Source organism: Trachurus trachurus (genome assembly GCF_905171665.1).
Source record: "Trachurus trachurus genome assembly, chromosome: 22".
Taxonomy (NCBI): Eukaryota; Metazoa; Chordata; class Actinopteri; order Carangiformes; family Carangidae; genus Trachurus; species Trachurus trachurus.
Genome location: NC_139907.1, coordinates 29,351,800 through 29,366,917, shown reverse-complemented (window position 1 = coordinate 29,366,917; position 15,118 = coordinate 29,351,800). Strand labels below are relative to the sequence as shown.

The window sequence follows — 15,118 nt, the reverse complement described above, 5'->3', positions numbered from 1 at the left end:
AACACAGTCTTTTATTTCTAAATAACATATATATTAGAGAAAATATATACAGAATATTCGGATCTTTAGTATATGGTATATCTTGAGCATGGTAACCGGCTAATGCCTATACCTACCTCACTGACAGATCTTACTTTGTGAGTCTTGGTTCGTTTGACCTCTATGCACTACTTTTACATCTGATGGTAACACCTAGTCCAAGTCCTAATGGCCTCTCTAAACTGTGATAGACTGTCATATAAAAGTGCATCACACATTGCCACTTCAAATAACCTATACCTACCAAGAAAAACAAGTTAAGACATCACAGTAAAGAGGTATTTATTGTGAATATGTGTTTGTCTTTATTACTGTAATCTGTACATGAATATAAATCCAATCTAAAGGAGAAGTTTTTTTTTTTTTTTTTTTTTTAAATCTCTGTTATAGAAAAATGCAGGTTTAATGTGGATATAGTAGTGATATTAAGTCAAATAGTTTCAAGAGAACTTCTATGGGTTCTGTGCATTCATTGTTATTTTTTATGTGGTTATATTTTGCATGTGATGCCTCAGAGGTTTAAAGCTACTGAATAATGTAACTGCCTGTTTGTTTTTCCCTTTGTACCATATCTTCTCCTTTGTTTCATCATCCATCTCTGATCTATCAAAATGCAAACCACTACCTAGTAATTATTGTCCAATCACATTTGTGTTAATAACCAGGCTTAATGAAGCATAAGACACAATGAGCATAACGACACAATTGAACCAGTGTCTTAGCATAATAGTTAAAGAGTTATGTAAGGGAAGTTCATTTTCAGGCTCAAAGTCACCGTTATTTAAAATTATTCATGATAAAAGTAACCGGGTGAAGATCTAAGCTTGGTACAACAGCATGCTGCATCTCTTACTGTCACAGCACACAGAGCTAGACCAAGAAATCCACAGAGATGATACATCAGCTGATAGGAGCTTGTAGATACCGAATAAGGTTTATGTCTACCAGTTAAGTAGCCCAAAAACTGCATTAGATGAATGCCAAAGATATATTTGTCATTGTCAGAGAGCAATGACAAGTTTATTTCTCAGCTGTAAAAGGGGGCAATAAAATGGACCAAGCTGTGACAAACCTTTCCAAAACACACAAAATATGTAATTTCACCTGTAGATGGGGGGGGTGGGGGTGGGGGGGGCAGCAAGCTGTGACACTGGAGTGATTGTTACATTTTGTACAATTAGGTTTATTATTAGTTTCCCTACTAAATTCCTTGATAACACATTGAAAATAACTCAATTTATCAAAAAAGATATACTCTCTGAAATGAGGCTCTCTTTTCATTTGGCGACTCAGAAGCTGCCTGTGTCCATCCCCAGAGTTACAGTCTGGATCTGCCACTGTGAACCACCAGCTGTTGCTGCGTGATCCTGTCTAACACCTGCTGCAAAACCTACTAGTTTTTTTCTTTTTTAAATAAATGTTATTAGATTTTGTCTGCATTAATTGTACATATCCAGCAGGTTGAGGTGGATGGCTGCCCACCCTCAGTCTGGTTCTGCTAGAGGTTTTCTGCCTCTAGAGGAGATCTAAGATGCTGGTCCGGTCGCTTTTTGGCTGTTTTGCTCACTTTTTTTCTCTAGGGAGTTCCCCCTACTGTATATTTTAGAACACTGTCATAAAAACTCACAGCTGACCCTCCTCCCTTTACGATGTGTATATTTGCTAAGTCTTATCTGTCATAAACAAGAGATTATGGATTACGGGGCGCGTTTGTGTCGTAGTGCTGTAAAGCAGTCCATGTTTGCAAGGTTGGTTTCCGGCCACGAGATGCAAGGTAGAGGGCAGAGAGCCTTCGTCCTAACTAATTTAACCATCACAATTACTCTGAAGCTGTTTAATTAAAGTCAAAATCTTGTATAGTTCCTCTTTAAAAAGGAAGTTTTTCCTCTCCACTGTTGCCATGTGTGCTTGCTGTTGTTAGGATATGTTGGGTCTCTGTAAATACTTTTATGAAGAGAAGGTCTTCACCTTCTTAAAGGTATGATATGTAGGAATTACCCCCATCTAGCGGTGCGGTTGCATATCGGAATTTCGGAACGTATTCTTGATCGGGCAGACGTCAGAGAGACAACAGATGCTGCATGTAACAGGATAAACAAGCGTCTATGTAAACAAGTGGTCCGCCAGCACGAGGAAAAACAATACAGGCGTGACAATATGTTGTCATGGTGATGTGGTATTGTTTTACCGTCTTTCTCTCGTGGAGTAAAATGACATCCGGTTGGTTTGCCGGCGGCCGTCTGCCTGACTGCACCTGAATGCAACACCAGTGCCTCCGTCCTTCCTCACACTACACAGTGGTGACAGTTTTAACAGGCCGAGCCCACAGCTCCGCTGAGTTTCCGTGGTTACCTCCGGTCACGCTGCCACTGAATGTAAAAAATGGCGATGCAACATGGCCGCCTCGGTTCGGTGCGTCGCCCACTTATGTATTTGTAACGACTTGTAACAACTCATTCTAAGGTACCAGAAAGCTGTGATTCCACTTCAGTGAAATACGTATTTTTGATTTTTGGTAATAAAAAGCCAAATAAGTTACATACTGGGGCTTTAAGTTGCGAGGTTCATTGAGATAACGTTGGTTGTGAATTGGCACGATATAAAGGAAACTGACTTGACTACATTCATAATAATTTACTTGAAATATTCAAGAAACCTAATCACAAGGTGCCTAGAAGTGTCCCTGCGTGTGTGCTGAAGGCTGGCTGAAGTCGTCCTCTGCCTCCGTACCTCTCACTCTCAACACTGCTGTCTCTTTCTTTTCGTTTTTTTTTGCCTGTCATTCCGTGACAACTCTCCTGTAGGCCTGTGTTACCTTCCTGGCTCACTGTCTTTCTCCTTTCTCTTGCCTCTTGCTCCAGGGAGCCACCTACACCAATTGGCAGACAGTGTGTGATCCTCTTGCACAAGCACACACAAGACAGACACACACACACACACGCACCATACAGTGTGGTATGCTGAAAGAACCATCTTGTGTGTGTATATACACCAAGTCCAGAAGGCCCTTGAAATATGCACAGCGATCCCATGCATAATACATGGGCACAGCAGGAGGAAAGAACTTGTGAGCCGAGTGGATGGCCACCTCTCCACTCCACCCCTCTCTCCATCACACTGTCTGCTGCTGCTGCTGTGTATATGTTTTAAATAACAACTGTCTCAGGGTCATTTGTGGGTCAGAAATGATGATGGAGGGAGCACATGAGGGCTGCAGTGAAAAATAGCAGCTGGAGGGGGAAGAGGACGAGACAGTGCAGTCCCAAAGACAGAAGCTGGGTAAATAAAATAAGGAGAGAAATGAGACAAATGATTCAGTGTTTTCAGTCAGGCTTCAGCACGCAGCAGTTTGAGTGGAATCACCGAGCGACAAAAGGTGAGAGGGGTTGAGACGTCACATGATGAAATGCTGTGGTAATCTACCAGCGGTTTAGTCATTTACCTCAAGGAAATGATGCACTGTTCCTAGAAAGCACCTGCTGCATATGCACAAGCACAACAGTGATGCTGTTAAAGTAGCGTGACAGAATATTTAAAAAATGCCCCAATATGTAGCTGCCTGCGGCTTATACCTGGATCAGAACTGGAGCTGAATCTGAGCTGTGTTGACTTTTTATGTGCTTACATAGATCAGTGTTTTTCAACCTTTTTTGAGCCACGGCACATTTTGTTCATTAAAAAAATCCTGTGGCACACCACTAACCAAAAATGTTACAAAATGACACAGTGCAGCCTAATACAGTATAATACAAATTTAGTCTCTTACAGTGTCGTTAGTTTGTTCTGACTCAGTTAGGACATTGCCAGGTCACTGTGCAGGCTTCTGCCACTACACCCATCGACATAAAAGAGTCCTATTTCATTAGCCAACTCTGCCAGACAGTCACTATTGCAGACACAGATGCTCAACAAAGCCAAATTATCCAAATTATCTGTTTGTGCCTGTCGCTCTTCTGACACTCGCATTTCTGGATCAAAGGGCTTGTGTAAGATAAATATATACAACAATTGTTCTATTCACAAATCCACCATCGGGGGCGGGGGGGGGGCGCCACTAAACAACAATAACACAGACGCACCGTGCCGTGTCACAGCCTCTCGCCGTGGAACGTGATGGTCTCTGGGCCACAGCAGGTCAGGAACACCGGTCCCACCGGTGGTCGCGGTCCTTCTGTGGTACAGGTCGGTGATGCCGGTCTACTTTGGCCCAGAGACCATCACATTTTACCGCGGGAGGACCTTGGGGAGGACACGGTGTTGCTCCAGATGAAGACCGGGCGGGACTGTCGGCTGAGAGCTTCCTGTTCGGCTCCGAGCTGCTGGAGCCTCGCGGGTGAGAGCAGAGCAGCTGCTGCATCCACATGCAGAACTCCGTTTGCAAAAGCCCAGTTATGATAAAAACTTCCAGATCATGAGCTGTCATGAGTTTTTGATCGTCATCTATTTCAGTTCTACTCGTCGTAGAGTCCCCAAATTTACACATAAGATGTGTTAAAGTGTCTAGTTTCATAATTATAAAAAAAAAGCAAAAAACGTAAAATTACATTATTGGCACTCAATGAGTTAATAATAATATTATTATTTTTAATCAGTATTATCATTATTATTATAAAGTGTGAAGCATCACGTATAATGTGTTTATACGTTAAGGTTCTTGTCATACTGTTGTGTTTTTTTATGTAATAGTCTATAATTAATGTTAAAGGGACAGTATGTGAGATTTACCCCCATCTAGCGGTGCGGTTGCATGTCGGCACGTATTCTTGCTGTTGCGTTTACGTAAACTCGGGCAGAAGTCAGAAAAACAACACACGCTGCATGTATCAGGATAAACAAGCCTCTATGTAAACAAACGGTCCGCCAGCACGAGGCAAAACAATACAGGCGTGACAATATGTTGTCAAGGTGATGTCGTATTGTTTACCTGACCCACGTTTTACCGGCTTTCTCTCGTCGAGTAAAATAACATCCAGTTGGTTTGCCGACGGCGTCACTCACGGCGTCATTCAGGTGTCTGACTGCACCTGAAGGCAACACCAGTGCCTCCGTCCTTCCTCACACTAGCTACACGGTGGTGACAGTTTTAACAGGCGCTGTCTGGAAAACTTTCTCCCCGAGCCGAGAAGCTCCGGCGGCCCGAGTTTGAGGTTACTTACAGCCACGGTGACACTGAACGTAAAACATGGCGATTCAACATGGCAGAGAAGGTTCGGTGAACCCCCCCCTGTATGTTTGTAACGACTTGTAACATCTCATTCTAAGGTACGAGAAAGCGCTCGTTTGTATGCGGGCGCGATTCCACTTCAGTGAAATACGTATTTATGAAAGCGATATTTGATTTTTGTCAATAAAAAGCCAATAAAGTCCCATACTGTCCCTTTAAGTGTGGAGTTAGGGGTTTGGGTTGGGAGAGTAGCAGCTGTATGGTGAGGTCACCACTTGTTAAATGCATTAGCCAATAGTTGGTGACACTTTGTATGAAGATTGTCTGCCCTGTTATGTTGCTACCATGCTGATGTCTCTCTGCAAATTAAATATAAAATAAAATAAAAAACTGATCGCAAAAAAAAGGAAAAGAAATATATATATATATATCATCATCGAATCATCACCCAGACCTAGTTTCACATCACAAAGAATAATGCTGTGAACCTCAGAGGGGAGTGGGGACATTTGCAAACAACGTGCACAAAAAGTAGAGAGAGTGACTTACAACGAGCTGTTTGAGGCCTGTGAAGGATTGCTCCACGGAGTTGGCGGTGAGAACCTGGCGCTTCATCGCTGCCTGTTCTCCCAAGAAGCGAACCATTAGGTCTTTCACAGCATCACCCTGCAGGAAAACATGTTAGAATTCATCCCAATACAGCTGCATTTTTCACCAAGAGCCCAGGGAGTTGCAATGCTGCGTTTGCATAACAGCAAAGTTTCACAATACCAGAACATCATTTTTTATTGGTGTTTTCGTTATATTTAGTGGATCAGGGCAGAAAAAAGCTTTAATCTGGACATCCCCAAGTTTGGACAGGATCACAGACAATAAGAACTGTAACCAGCCCTAAGAGGAACTGAAGAAAAAAAACCCAGACAACATAAACTGCTATATTTCAGCTGTGGAGTGGCTCTAATTTGTTTGTTGAAAACTGGTTGTTAGTGGGCAAAAACACCAAGATAACGGAAAAATATGTGAGTTTTATTTATTTATTCAAGCAGAGATTCAAACACGTTCTGAGGGGATAATGAACACAGTCTGAGCTGGGAGGTGGGCGCACAACATAAGATTCAGCTGAATAAATAACTAAATTGTTGCTTCATCAAGGGTTGTTATTATGGAAAACGTTGCTGTTAAAAGAGCTCAGAGGATGTTTATGAGAGAATATGGAGGAGCATGGAGGGCCATGTGTATGCTGTTTACAGACAACTGTCTCCATGTATGTAATGTGCCAGAGCTGCTGCTTAAACCCGTTTTAACCACTTCTCTTTGGTTGATGGAAGACACACTGTTCAAATGTGTAAAATAACCAAGATAATTGGGTGGCGCGCATGGCTGATAATCGACTGAATGTTTTCAACATGTTATGGCAATATTTTTTTTTACAGTTATGCACAGAGAATGTGTCCAAACTGAGAGATTAGATCTGTCTGTTATGACTAAACCGCATAAAATTAAACCTGAAACAATTAGTGCATTATAGGCTAACCTACAGGTGCATTTTATAAATTGGAATATCATGGAAAAGTTTTTAGTAGTTCAATTCAAATAGTGAAACTTGGAACACACAGACTGAAATATTCCAAGTCTTTATTTCTTTTAATTGCAATGACTATGGCTTACTGTACGTTTAATAAAAACCCAAATAACAGTTAATCCAAAAAAATAATGTAAAAGTTCACTATTGTAACATAATGATGTCACACTCTAATCAGCCAATGAACTCCAAACACCTGCAAATGTTTCCTGAGCCTTTAAATGGACTAGTCTGGTTCAGTAGCTCCACAAGGAGAAGACTGCTGACCTGACATCTGTGTTCTCATTTATTGAGATGCACCTAAAAACATTGTTTTATCACGTTGTATCACGGCTCCAGACTAACTTTTCTTTTTACTAGGATCACAGTGGCCCCCTAACTTAAAATTTTAGGAGCGCAAAAAGAAAATCCCTCACACACATTGGCCTGACACCTGTAATGACAGAACAGATTCTTTGAGTCAACCCTTTCCATGTTTCACCAGTGTTTGAAAAAGAGAAACAGCTCATTTGCTGGTTGCACATGGGCAAGTGGATTTAGATTCAGTAGATTTAGGCTACTTGCATTGTTTCAAATTCTAGGGGCAACCTTGATTGGATATAATAAGATCTTTTTCGTTGTTGTTCTTTTTCTAATGTGTTGCTGATAGAAATAAACTCAAACTCATTTATGCATTCACATTTAGCTAAAGGTCTATTACAATGCTTTAGGGTGGTGAGGTTACTTTTGAAATAGCTCTCTGTAGAGTCACATAAGTTATGTCAATGTTATTACCGGCTGTGCTACAATACCCACAATAAGTAAAGTTAAAGGGACAACGAGGAGTTTCTATTTGGTTATTTAAAAGTCTTTGGATGAATCTACGTTACCCACACTTGTTAATGGGCCCATTTTCGATAAATATATCGTTTCGTCTCAATCGTTATTTTGTTATTATTAGTGGTGGCGGAAATGCTGGGCGAGCCGACCAGAGTTTGTTTACTTTCGTGGCGAGTCATGAAAATAACGCCGCTGAATCACCGTTTATGGTGGGGACTATGAAGGTATCTGATCGTCTTCGAACCTCTGACTTTAATTCTTGATGAATGAAAACATGAGTCTGTCTTGCACCGGTCAAAGAATTTTACGGTGCGCGGAGGCTCATAAATGTAGTGTGAAAACACTTCGCTTTTCCAAAACTCCTGGTTGTCCCTTTAACTTCAAGAGTAAAATTAGCGTGCAAAAATGTATACTTTTAACCTGCATATTGCATCACAAGCAGCTTTGGTCTTACCTGCAGGTTGTCAAACTTGAGTCCAGGCATGGTGAGTCTGTTGCTCTCTGCGTAGGCTGGGCTGTATTGCTGGGTGGCCACAGAGATCAACACCTTCCTGGTCTCCTCCGATGGCAACCAGGCATCATGACGCCTGTCCACCTCACTCAGGCTCAGAGCTGTTGCAAACGGATCATCGTTGCCTGAGAAAACAGCTTGGAGCTGGTTGAAGGGCTGCGGCTGAGAGGCAGGGGCTGCGGCGGGGGCTTGAACAGGAGCTGGGACTATCTGCGGTGGCAGAGGTTGGGTCTTGGCAGTCGCGGTATCGGCGGGGGCGGGCCCAAAGACCGAGCTATGGGTGAGAGGTACAGAGTCCATAGGCCCCCCGGTGGAAGAGACGGATGAGGAAGTGGAAGAGAGTTGACGCTCGGGGGTGGGGGCTATGGGTGCTGGGCTGTTGACAGGAGTGATCTCTGCGTTTGGGTTGGAAACAGAAATGAAGGAGGAGGGGGCAGTAAAGGAATCAAAGAAGTCAGAAGCTGGATTGGTCTGTCCGTTGTCAGTGAAGAACTTACTGAGGCTGGGGCTGGGCTGACACACAAGGGGGGCCGTCAGCTTGCTGGGGGTCACAGCCTCGTCGTTTCCCCCGCCGCTCCCCATGCTAAAGCTGGGAGACTTGATGAGCGTCGGCTGGAACCCATCGGGAACCAGAGATTTGGGCTGGCTGCTGTGGCTGAAGATGGTGCACACTGGTACAGGAGCTTCTTTTGGACCTGCCCGTGGTGCTGGTTCCTCACTTACAAGGTCAGATGGGCTGTGTGTGTCGACCAGAGGTGAAACACTGCCTGCGACTTGCTCTTGTGTATCCGTCTGCTCCTTTGTGTCATCTTCTGCTTCCTCCTCAGAACCCTCTTCCTCCTGTTCCTCTACTGACACTTTAATCTCAGTTGTTTTCTGTCCAATATCACTTTGTTCTTCTTTGTCTCCTGATGTTTCCGCTGCATCCTCCTCCTCCTCCTCCTCCTCCTCCTCTTCCTCCTCCTCCTCCTCCTCCACTCCATCCAGAAAAGAGTCACTGGGCCCTACGTCATTCTCCTCACTGTTATTGGGCGAGTCAGAAATCATGACACTCTCCATCATCTGGTCGTTGAGCTTGTCCATCAGGCTTTCTGATGGTGTGGCGTTGCTGTCCTCCTGGGGGGTGGCAAAGTCCCCGCCCAGGTCGATGCTGTCTTCCTGAGGTAGGGTGTTGTCTCTGGAAGGGGTCTGACTGGAGGGTGACTCCAGGGGAGCTGGAGCATCACTGTTGACATCCTCCACCGTGATGTCCAAAGTGACTGGCCGCTGAGCAGGAGTCTCCCCACTGTCCATCTTACTGCATTTACTGTCAGGATGAAAACACACAACACAACAATGTGTGTAATGCTGCTGCACTGTCATTTCATTGTAATCGTTTGGGATCAATAAAGTCTGTCTGTCTGTCTGTCACCTGTGCTGTCCACAGTGACTTACAAATAACACTTTACAGCATCTATCTTAGCCACTTCCTGTCCATGTAAACAAACGCTATCTTTTTAAAGCCTATTCGTCATCACCCAGCTACAACTACAATGAACGAGTCGGTTAGCTTTAAGTTCTGTCACGACAGAGCCGCTAACCGGGACCCATAGATGAGTTTCTTGTCTGTTTTGATGCAGGCTATATTGCTAATGCTACATTAGCCGGTGGGCTACAGTGAGCTAACTTAGCAACTGCTTATGTCAAGTACATAAGTTGCTTCACTAACAGCTGGTCACGCTTTAAAAAATAAATGGCAATGCTAACGTGCAATTGACACCAGTAACGTTACGCAATGACAGACAAATAAAAAACGGAAACACAAACGCGATAATGTTTTTACCTTACTCCAGACTGACAGCTAGATATTCCACCATAGAGTTCCACAGGAAAGCTACACGTACGGTGCCCCACGGCGGACAAATTTCATGCCGACGTGTTTTTCTTGGCATTCTTGATCCCTTCTACGCAGTTATAGTAGCCTTCGCAACGTTGTACGGCTGTAGTTACGTACGATAGTCACACGGTTCGTTTTCCCCCAGTTTTTAAATCGCGGAAGTACGGCAACTGTGTTGTGTTTTGTACAGTCCGTAGCACCCATTACTTCAAATCTAATTTACATGTGATTTAACCGTGATACGTCGTTTTTCAAAGGATAAGAAAGCGTCAGCCCTGTTAGCGAACTGAACATGGAGGATGACGCTCCTGTCATTTACGGTCTGGAGTTTCAGGTAGGCTACATACTGATGCTACACGTCATTCATTTCCCCCTGTATGTCGGCTAACGCTAGCGCTTCTTTATTTTGTGCTATTCAAGTCTGTTGCCTTCATTTAAGCGTGTTTGTGTGAGTGGTCAGTAATGTTCTGTTGTGTCTACTTTGCAGGCACGAGCACTGACAGCCCAGACAGCGGAGACTGATGCCATTCGTTTCCTCGTGGGCACACAGTCACTGAAATTTGACAACCAGGTAAAACACTTCATAGCAGAATAACAATTTAAAGCCGGGTGGGAGGGACGTTCGACAATGATGAACGTAATAAGGCAATAATTCATTTCTTAGTAAGAGTTTGTGTTTGTGCAGCAAAGTGTGCAAATAATGTCGACAGTGTTGTACCTTTCCTTCCCGAGAGATCCATCAAGCTGCACCAGCTGGACCCAAGCAGTAATTAACAACATTGGACAGAATCACAACATTTTGTTGAAGTTTTAGGCAGAGGTAAAACAAAAATAGCCCAGTTTGACTTATTATCATTTAAAACCAGGGGTAAAATATATATAGGCTATATAGCTTTATTTTACAGACTCCAAGTCCAATAATAACAAAGAAGTCCACACACAAGCTAAAACCAGTATTTCCAAAACATGGAAGTGTTCAAGTGTAGCCTACATTATAATTCCATTTTTTGATCGACACAGTCTGCACATAAACTTATAAATAAAATTTCTTAGCAAAGCATTGAATGTGGGGACATTACAGGACACAAACAAATGGCTTGCACGTTCCCACCGTGGATACAAGATACGAAGATTATACGCAACCTTGATCTTATTCATCTTACCTTTACTAACTGCACCAGAGGTGTGCTGTATTAGGCTCTAAAGAGAGCAATTATAACATCCTTTGAACACATGTGAAATTTGCGAGCAATCATGTTTGCTTGCACATACAGTTTACAGCATTGCCGTTGCACATCATCATCATCACAGAGATCATCTCGAATAATATGTCCCAGGTATTTCACCTTGGTGACAACATTGAGTGATTGCTCAGACAGACAAAAAGAGGGAAACTTTCGCTTTTGGTCCTCCTTAGTTCTAGCTATCATAACCACACTCTTTTTGGGATTAAATTTGATATCTAAATTTAAAATACAATGATTTCAGCTATTTTAAGGTAGACTACTTATCAAGTAATATGAACTGGAACATACTGTAGTTTGATTTCTGTGATCAGGCATTGCTACATAAGAGTGATTATAAGATTAACACTTTAGTTTTTGGCATCTTAATATCCCAAGTGAAAAGATGGCAAGAATGAGGGTCGACAGGTTCATAAAAATAAAAAATAAAAAAGCTGGATCATTAAACATAGGCTACAGGTGATACAGATGTTCAGTAGCCTAGTATGGAGTGAAACCAATTGAGAGCAGTCACTGTCCTCAGGAAGGTCCTGGAGAAAAACAGACATGACTTATTTTTGAAATATCTGTAAAATGTTTAAAGTACAGTATGACCAAACCTGCGTGTCACCTTTTGTTTTAAAATATAAAAGAGCAAAATAATTCCTGAATAAGTCTGAAAGAGAGTATGGTATGGGTCAACATGGAGCCCAGATTTTTATGAAAGTCCAGGGTGGAATTGAAAAAAAGAAAATGGAAAATAACAAAAAAACAAACAAACAGATCATTTCAGAGGAAAGACAAGTTCAACCTTTTTCAACTTAAGACCTTGACCAAAGACTCCCCTATATAGCTCTGACTTAGGATCGAGGGTTTTCTTTAGGGTCAGTTTCAAGTTTCCATCCCCTTGAAAGAAACAGGGTGACAGGGTGGTAATAATATAAAATATAGTGTAGTGTTGTCCTGCAAACTGTAAAAAGTACTGTAGCTACAACTGCTTAGTTGACCTGAATAAGCCCCAGTCCACACCTTACTGCCTTAACCTCACTGAAGTAGCCACCTCTGTGACGTTGTGTGTGTCACACACTGTAAGTGTTTATCACAGCCCTTCTGGGGAAAGTCTGGGTTCATAGGGACATCTTGTCTGCACATTTTATTAGCTGGATCAAATGCGTGAGTAATACGATTAAAAAAAGGCACTGATTAATATAGAGCCATACCATTATAATATTTTGATGCTCTCTGATAAAATTGAAAAATACATCAAAATATCTTTTGTGACACAATCTTATTAAAACTTTCTACACATAGGCTACATAAGCTCATTCTGGCTCTTCTTCTCAGTCTGTTTTTGTGTTGACCAGTTCAAATAATGTCAAATATTAGACAATTAGATGAATTTGGAAAACCACAGAATTTACAAATGAGAAATTTTCATTACCTTAAATTGCTTGAAATCTTTTCCTCATTATTTTTTCCCCCCATTTTAACATGCCATTTTCACACCTTGAGAAAAACAAGCCAACATTACCACGAAGTGCAAATTTCCTGTGCTCTGTTCCTTTTCTCAGAGGAAGAAAATTAGACCTTTTTGGTTTTTTCACATGCACATTGTTTTGCTGCTCTGGAGTGTATGTACTGTACATGTATGTGTGCACTGGATACAAGACTTGGTGGTGATAATCTGCTGTAAGATGATCATTTTTTCATTATTAACGATGAATCCATTCTTTCCATTAATCAGTGTAATACGAAATTGGATGTGAAGCAGTTGTGTCACCAAAAAACATTTGATAATCAGTTAAGTATTAGGAAAATATTTCATGGAGAGATAGAAAAAGATAGAAAAGATTGAAATACGTTTTATGGCCAATCAAAAAATAATCAACCAAAGAATTACTGATGGAAATGATGGTTAGTTGCAGTTCTACATTTTACTGTTTGTTTAGTGCGCAGACTGTGCAGAGCAGAATCATCAATCATCACAATTTCCTACAGCTTAAGCTAACATCCACACATATTGATTCCAAAATACTACACATTACCAAAAAACATGATGATTGACTGGTTCACTAATTCATAATTTTAGTCCTAAATGTTTGATTGCTGCTAGTATACATTTTTTATGAAACAAATGTTGCAGATCTCTCTTGTGTCAGTAGTCTGACTGATTAATCAACTTGTTTATTCAGTAAGAAATTGTTAATCATTTATCAAAATTGTTGTTAATTATGTGCTGATTGATAATTAATACCTATGATATCACCCAGCTATTTCACTATACAGCCATAAATCAGCGTTTAAACCAGTGACATCCGTATTGATAGACAGAGCTGTTGCATATACATATATGTTGTATGTACATGTGGTTTCGCTACAAAGGTGTGTCTGGGTGTCAGCGAGGGTTCTGTGTGTGTGTGTGTGTGTGTGTGTGAAGGAGGAAGAGTGAGTGTGGGCATGCATGCATGCAGAGGTCATTACAGAGACAGATGACAGAAACAGTTGGCTCCAAATGTGGGGAGAAATAATTAGCTCTCTGAGAGCATGAGGAGGAGAAGGATGAGAGAAGGAGAGAGAGAGAAGATTTGTGCCTTGATAAAAACCAACCTATTTTCTGGCAGCCTTCAGTGTGAAAACGGTCTGGCCCTGAATACAGACGTGGTGCAGTCCAAGTCTTTTGTAGCCGGTCTAATACGGGGCTTGTTGGGAATGGCAACAATGCGTTCAGTCAATCTGTGTGATTTCTTATTACACACTCACACACTCCTCCCAACACTTTGAAATGTAGCAGAAAAAGACGGAAGAGGTGAATAATTTATGTAAACCTAATCCTTGTACAATTATTAGATTTATATAGTGATGAAATACTTATTGCCCATTTATTAAATGGACTGTTTGCTTTGAGGCCACAGCGAGTGACAGTCGTGAGAGAAATGTAGAAACCTCAGTGTCAGTTTGTGTTGTGCAGTTTGAAGTCTGACTGGATACCCTCCTTTCAACACGGTTCAGTCACTGCTGTCTCAAACGGTTCTCTCAGACGTTGGGGTGAAATGATTCTGGAATCAAGAATACGATGCTGGCCAATCACTGTGCATCAAGCTGAGCCTCAGAGGTTCAGAGGAGACCTGACAGAATCACCCTTTAAATCTGACGTTGCTCCAATACAGTTTGTCTTCATCGATCTGTCTGTTCTCTGGTGAACATGTCTAGCACAAGTTGGGGAACTCACCTTCTTGACTGTTTCACTCACTTTATTTTCTATGGTTGCCGTGGCAACCACACGGGCACTGGGTGATCCCGAACACAGGCGCTCTCCCACATGCTGCACGTTTACATTGAAAACAATACAGGCATGTCTGAAAGCACCGTGGAAGCTTTTACTACAGTTTTCTTGTGATTTTTGTAAGATTTGACAATTCTGCCTATTTTTAAAGTGTTTAAGAGATGCAAGATCATCAGTTTTTGAACATCTCTTCTTTTTAAACACAAATTTTGTGTAAACTGAGTTCAACATTTCAACAACTTGCCTAGAAGAGACTCTCCCATCACTAGCATCACCCCAATCCCCATTTCACGGCTATATGCCAAAAAAAAAAATCACATTGTGAACACGCAATTGCCATTTCATATCTTTATAAACTTGAGCTTTGTTTTCTGATATCAGTGTCAAAGAGCATCCAAAGCTGTAAAACCTAACAGGGATCATTATTCATCTTCCAGGTCTTGTTCTTGGAGATGACCTGACATTAGAGTCCTGGGTTCAGTCCGTGCAGACTGTTTTATTCATGAAGCTCATGAAGTTTGAACTTGCTATATGAAAAATGTTTTTTCAATTGGCATTTCAGTCCTGATAGCTTCTGCCGTAGCCATAAGCCTGCTGGCCTCTGCACCTCCCATTAAGCAT

The 15,118-nt window shown here is 41.8% G+C and overlaps 2 protein-coding genes across 2 annotated transcripts in view; one reads left to right on the top strand and one right to left on the bottom strand.

Annotated features, from left to right (window-relative positions):
• trappc12 (trafficking protein particle complex subunit 12) overlaps positions 1-9,995 on the bottom strand; it is a 50,301-nt gene extending 40,306 nt beyond the window's left edge. Inside the window, exons 1-3 of the mRNA XM_083998295.1 lie at positions 9,938-9,995; positions 8,059-9,421; positions 5,753-5,869 (exon numbers count right to left, since the gene is read on the bottom strand). Coding sequence (XP_083854421.1) covers positions 5,753-5,869; positions 8,059-9,408 — 1,467 coding nt within the window. The 5' untranslated portion in view covers positions 9,409-9,421; positions 9,938-9,995. The remainder of the gene's footprint in view (positions 1-5,752; positions 5,870-8,058; positions 9,422-9,937) is intronic.
• Positions 9,996-10,057: 62 nt separating this feature from the next.
• eipr1 (EARP complex and GARP complex interacting protein 1) overlaps positions 10,058-15,118 on the top strand; it is a 75,616-nt gene continuing 70,555 nt past the window's right edge. The window contains exons 1-2 of the mRNA XM_083998305.1: positions 10,058-10,325; positions 10,479-10,562. Of these exons, the coding sequence (XP_083854431.1) occupies positions 10,284-10,325; positions 10,479-10,562 (126 nt within the window). The 5' untranslated portion in view covers positions 10,058-10,283. The remainder of the gene's footprint in view (positions 10,326-10,478; positions 10,563-15,118) is intronic.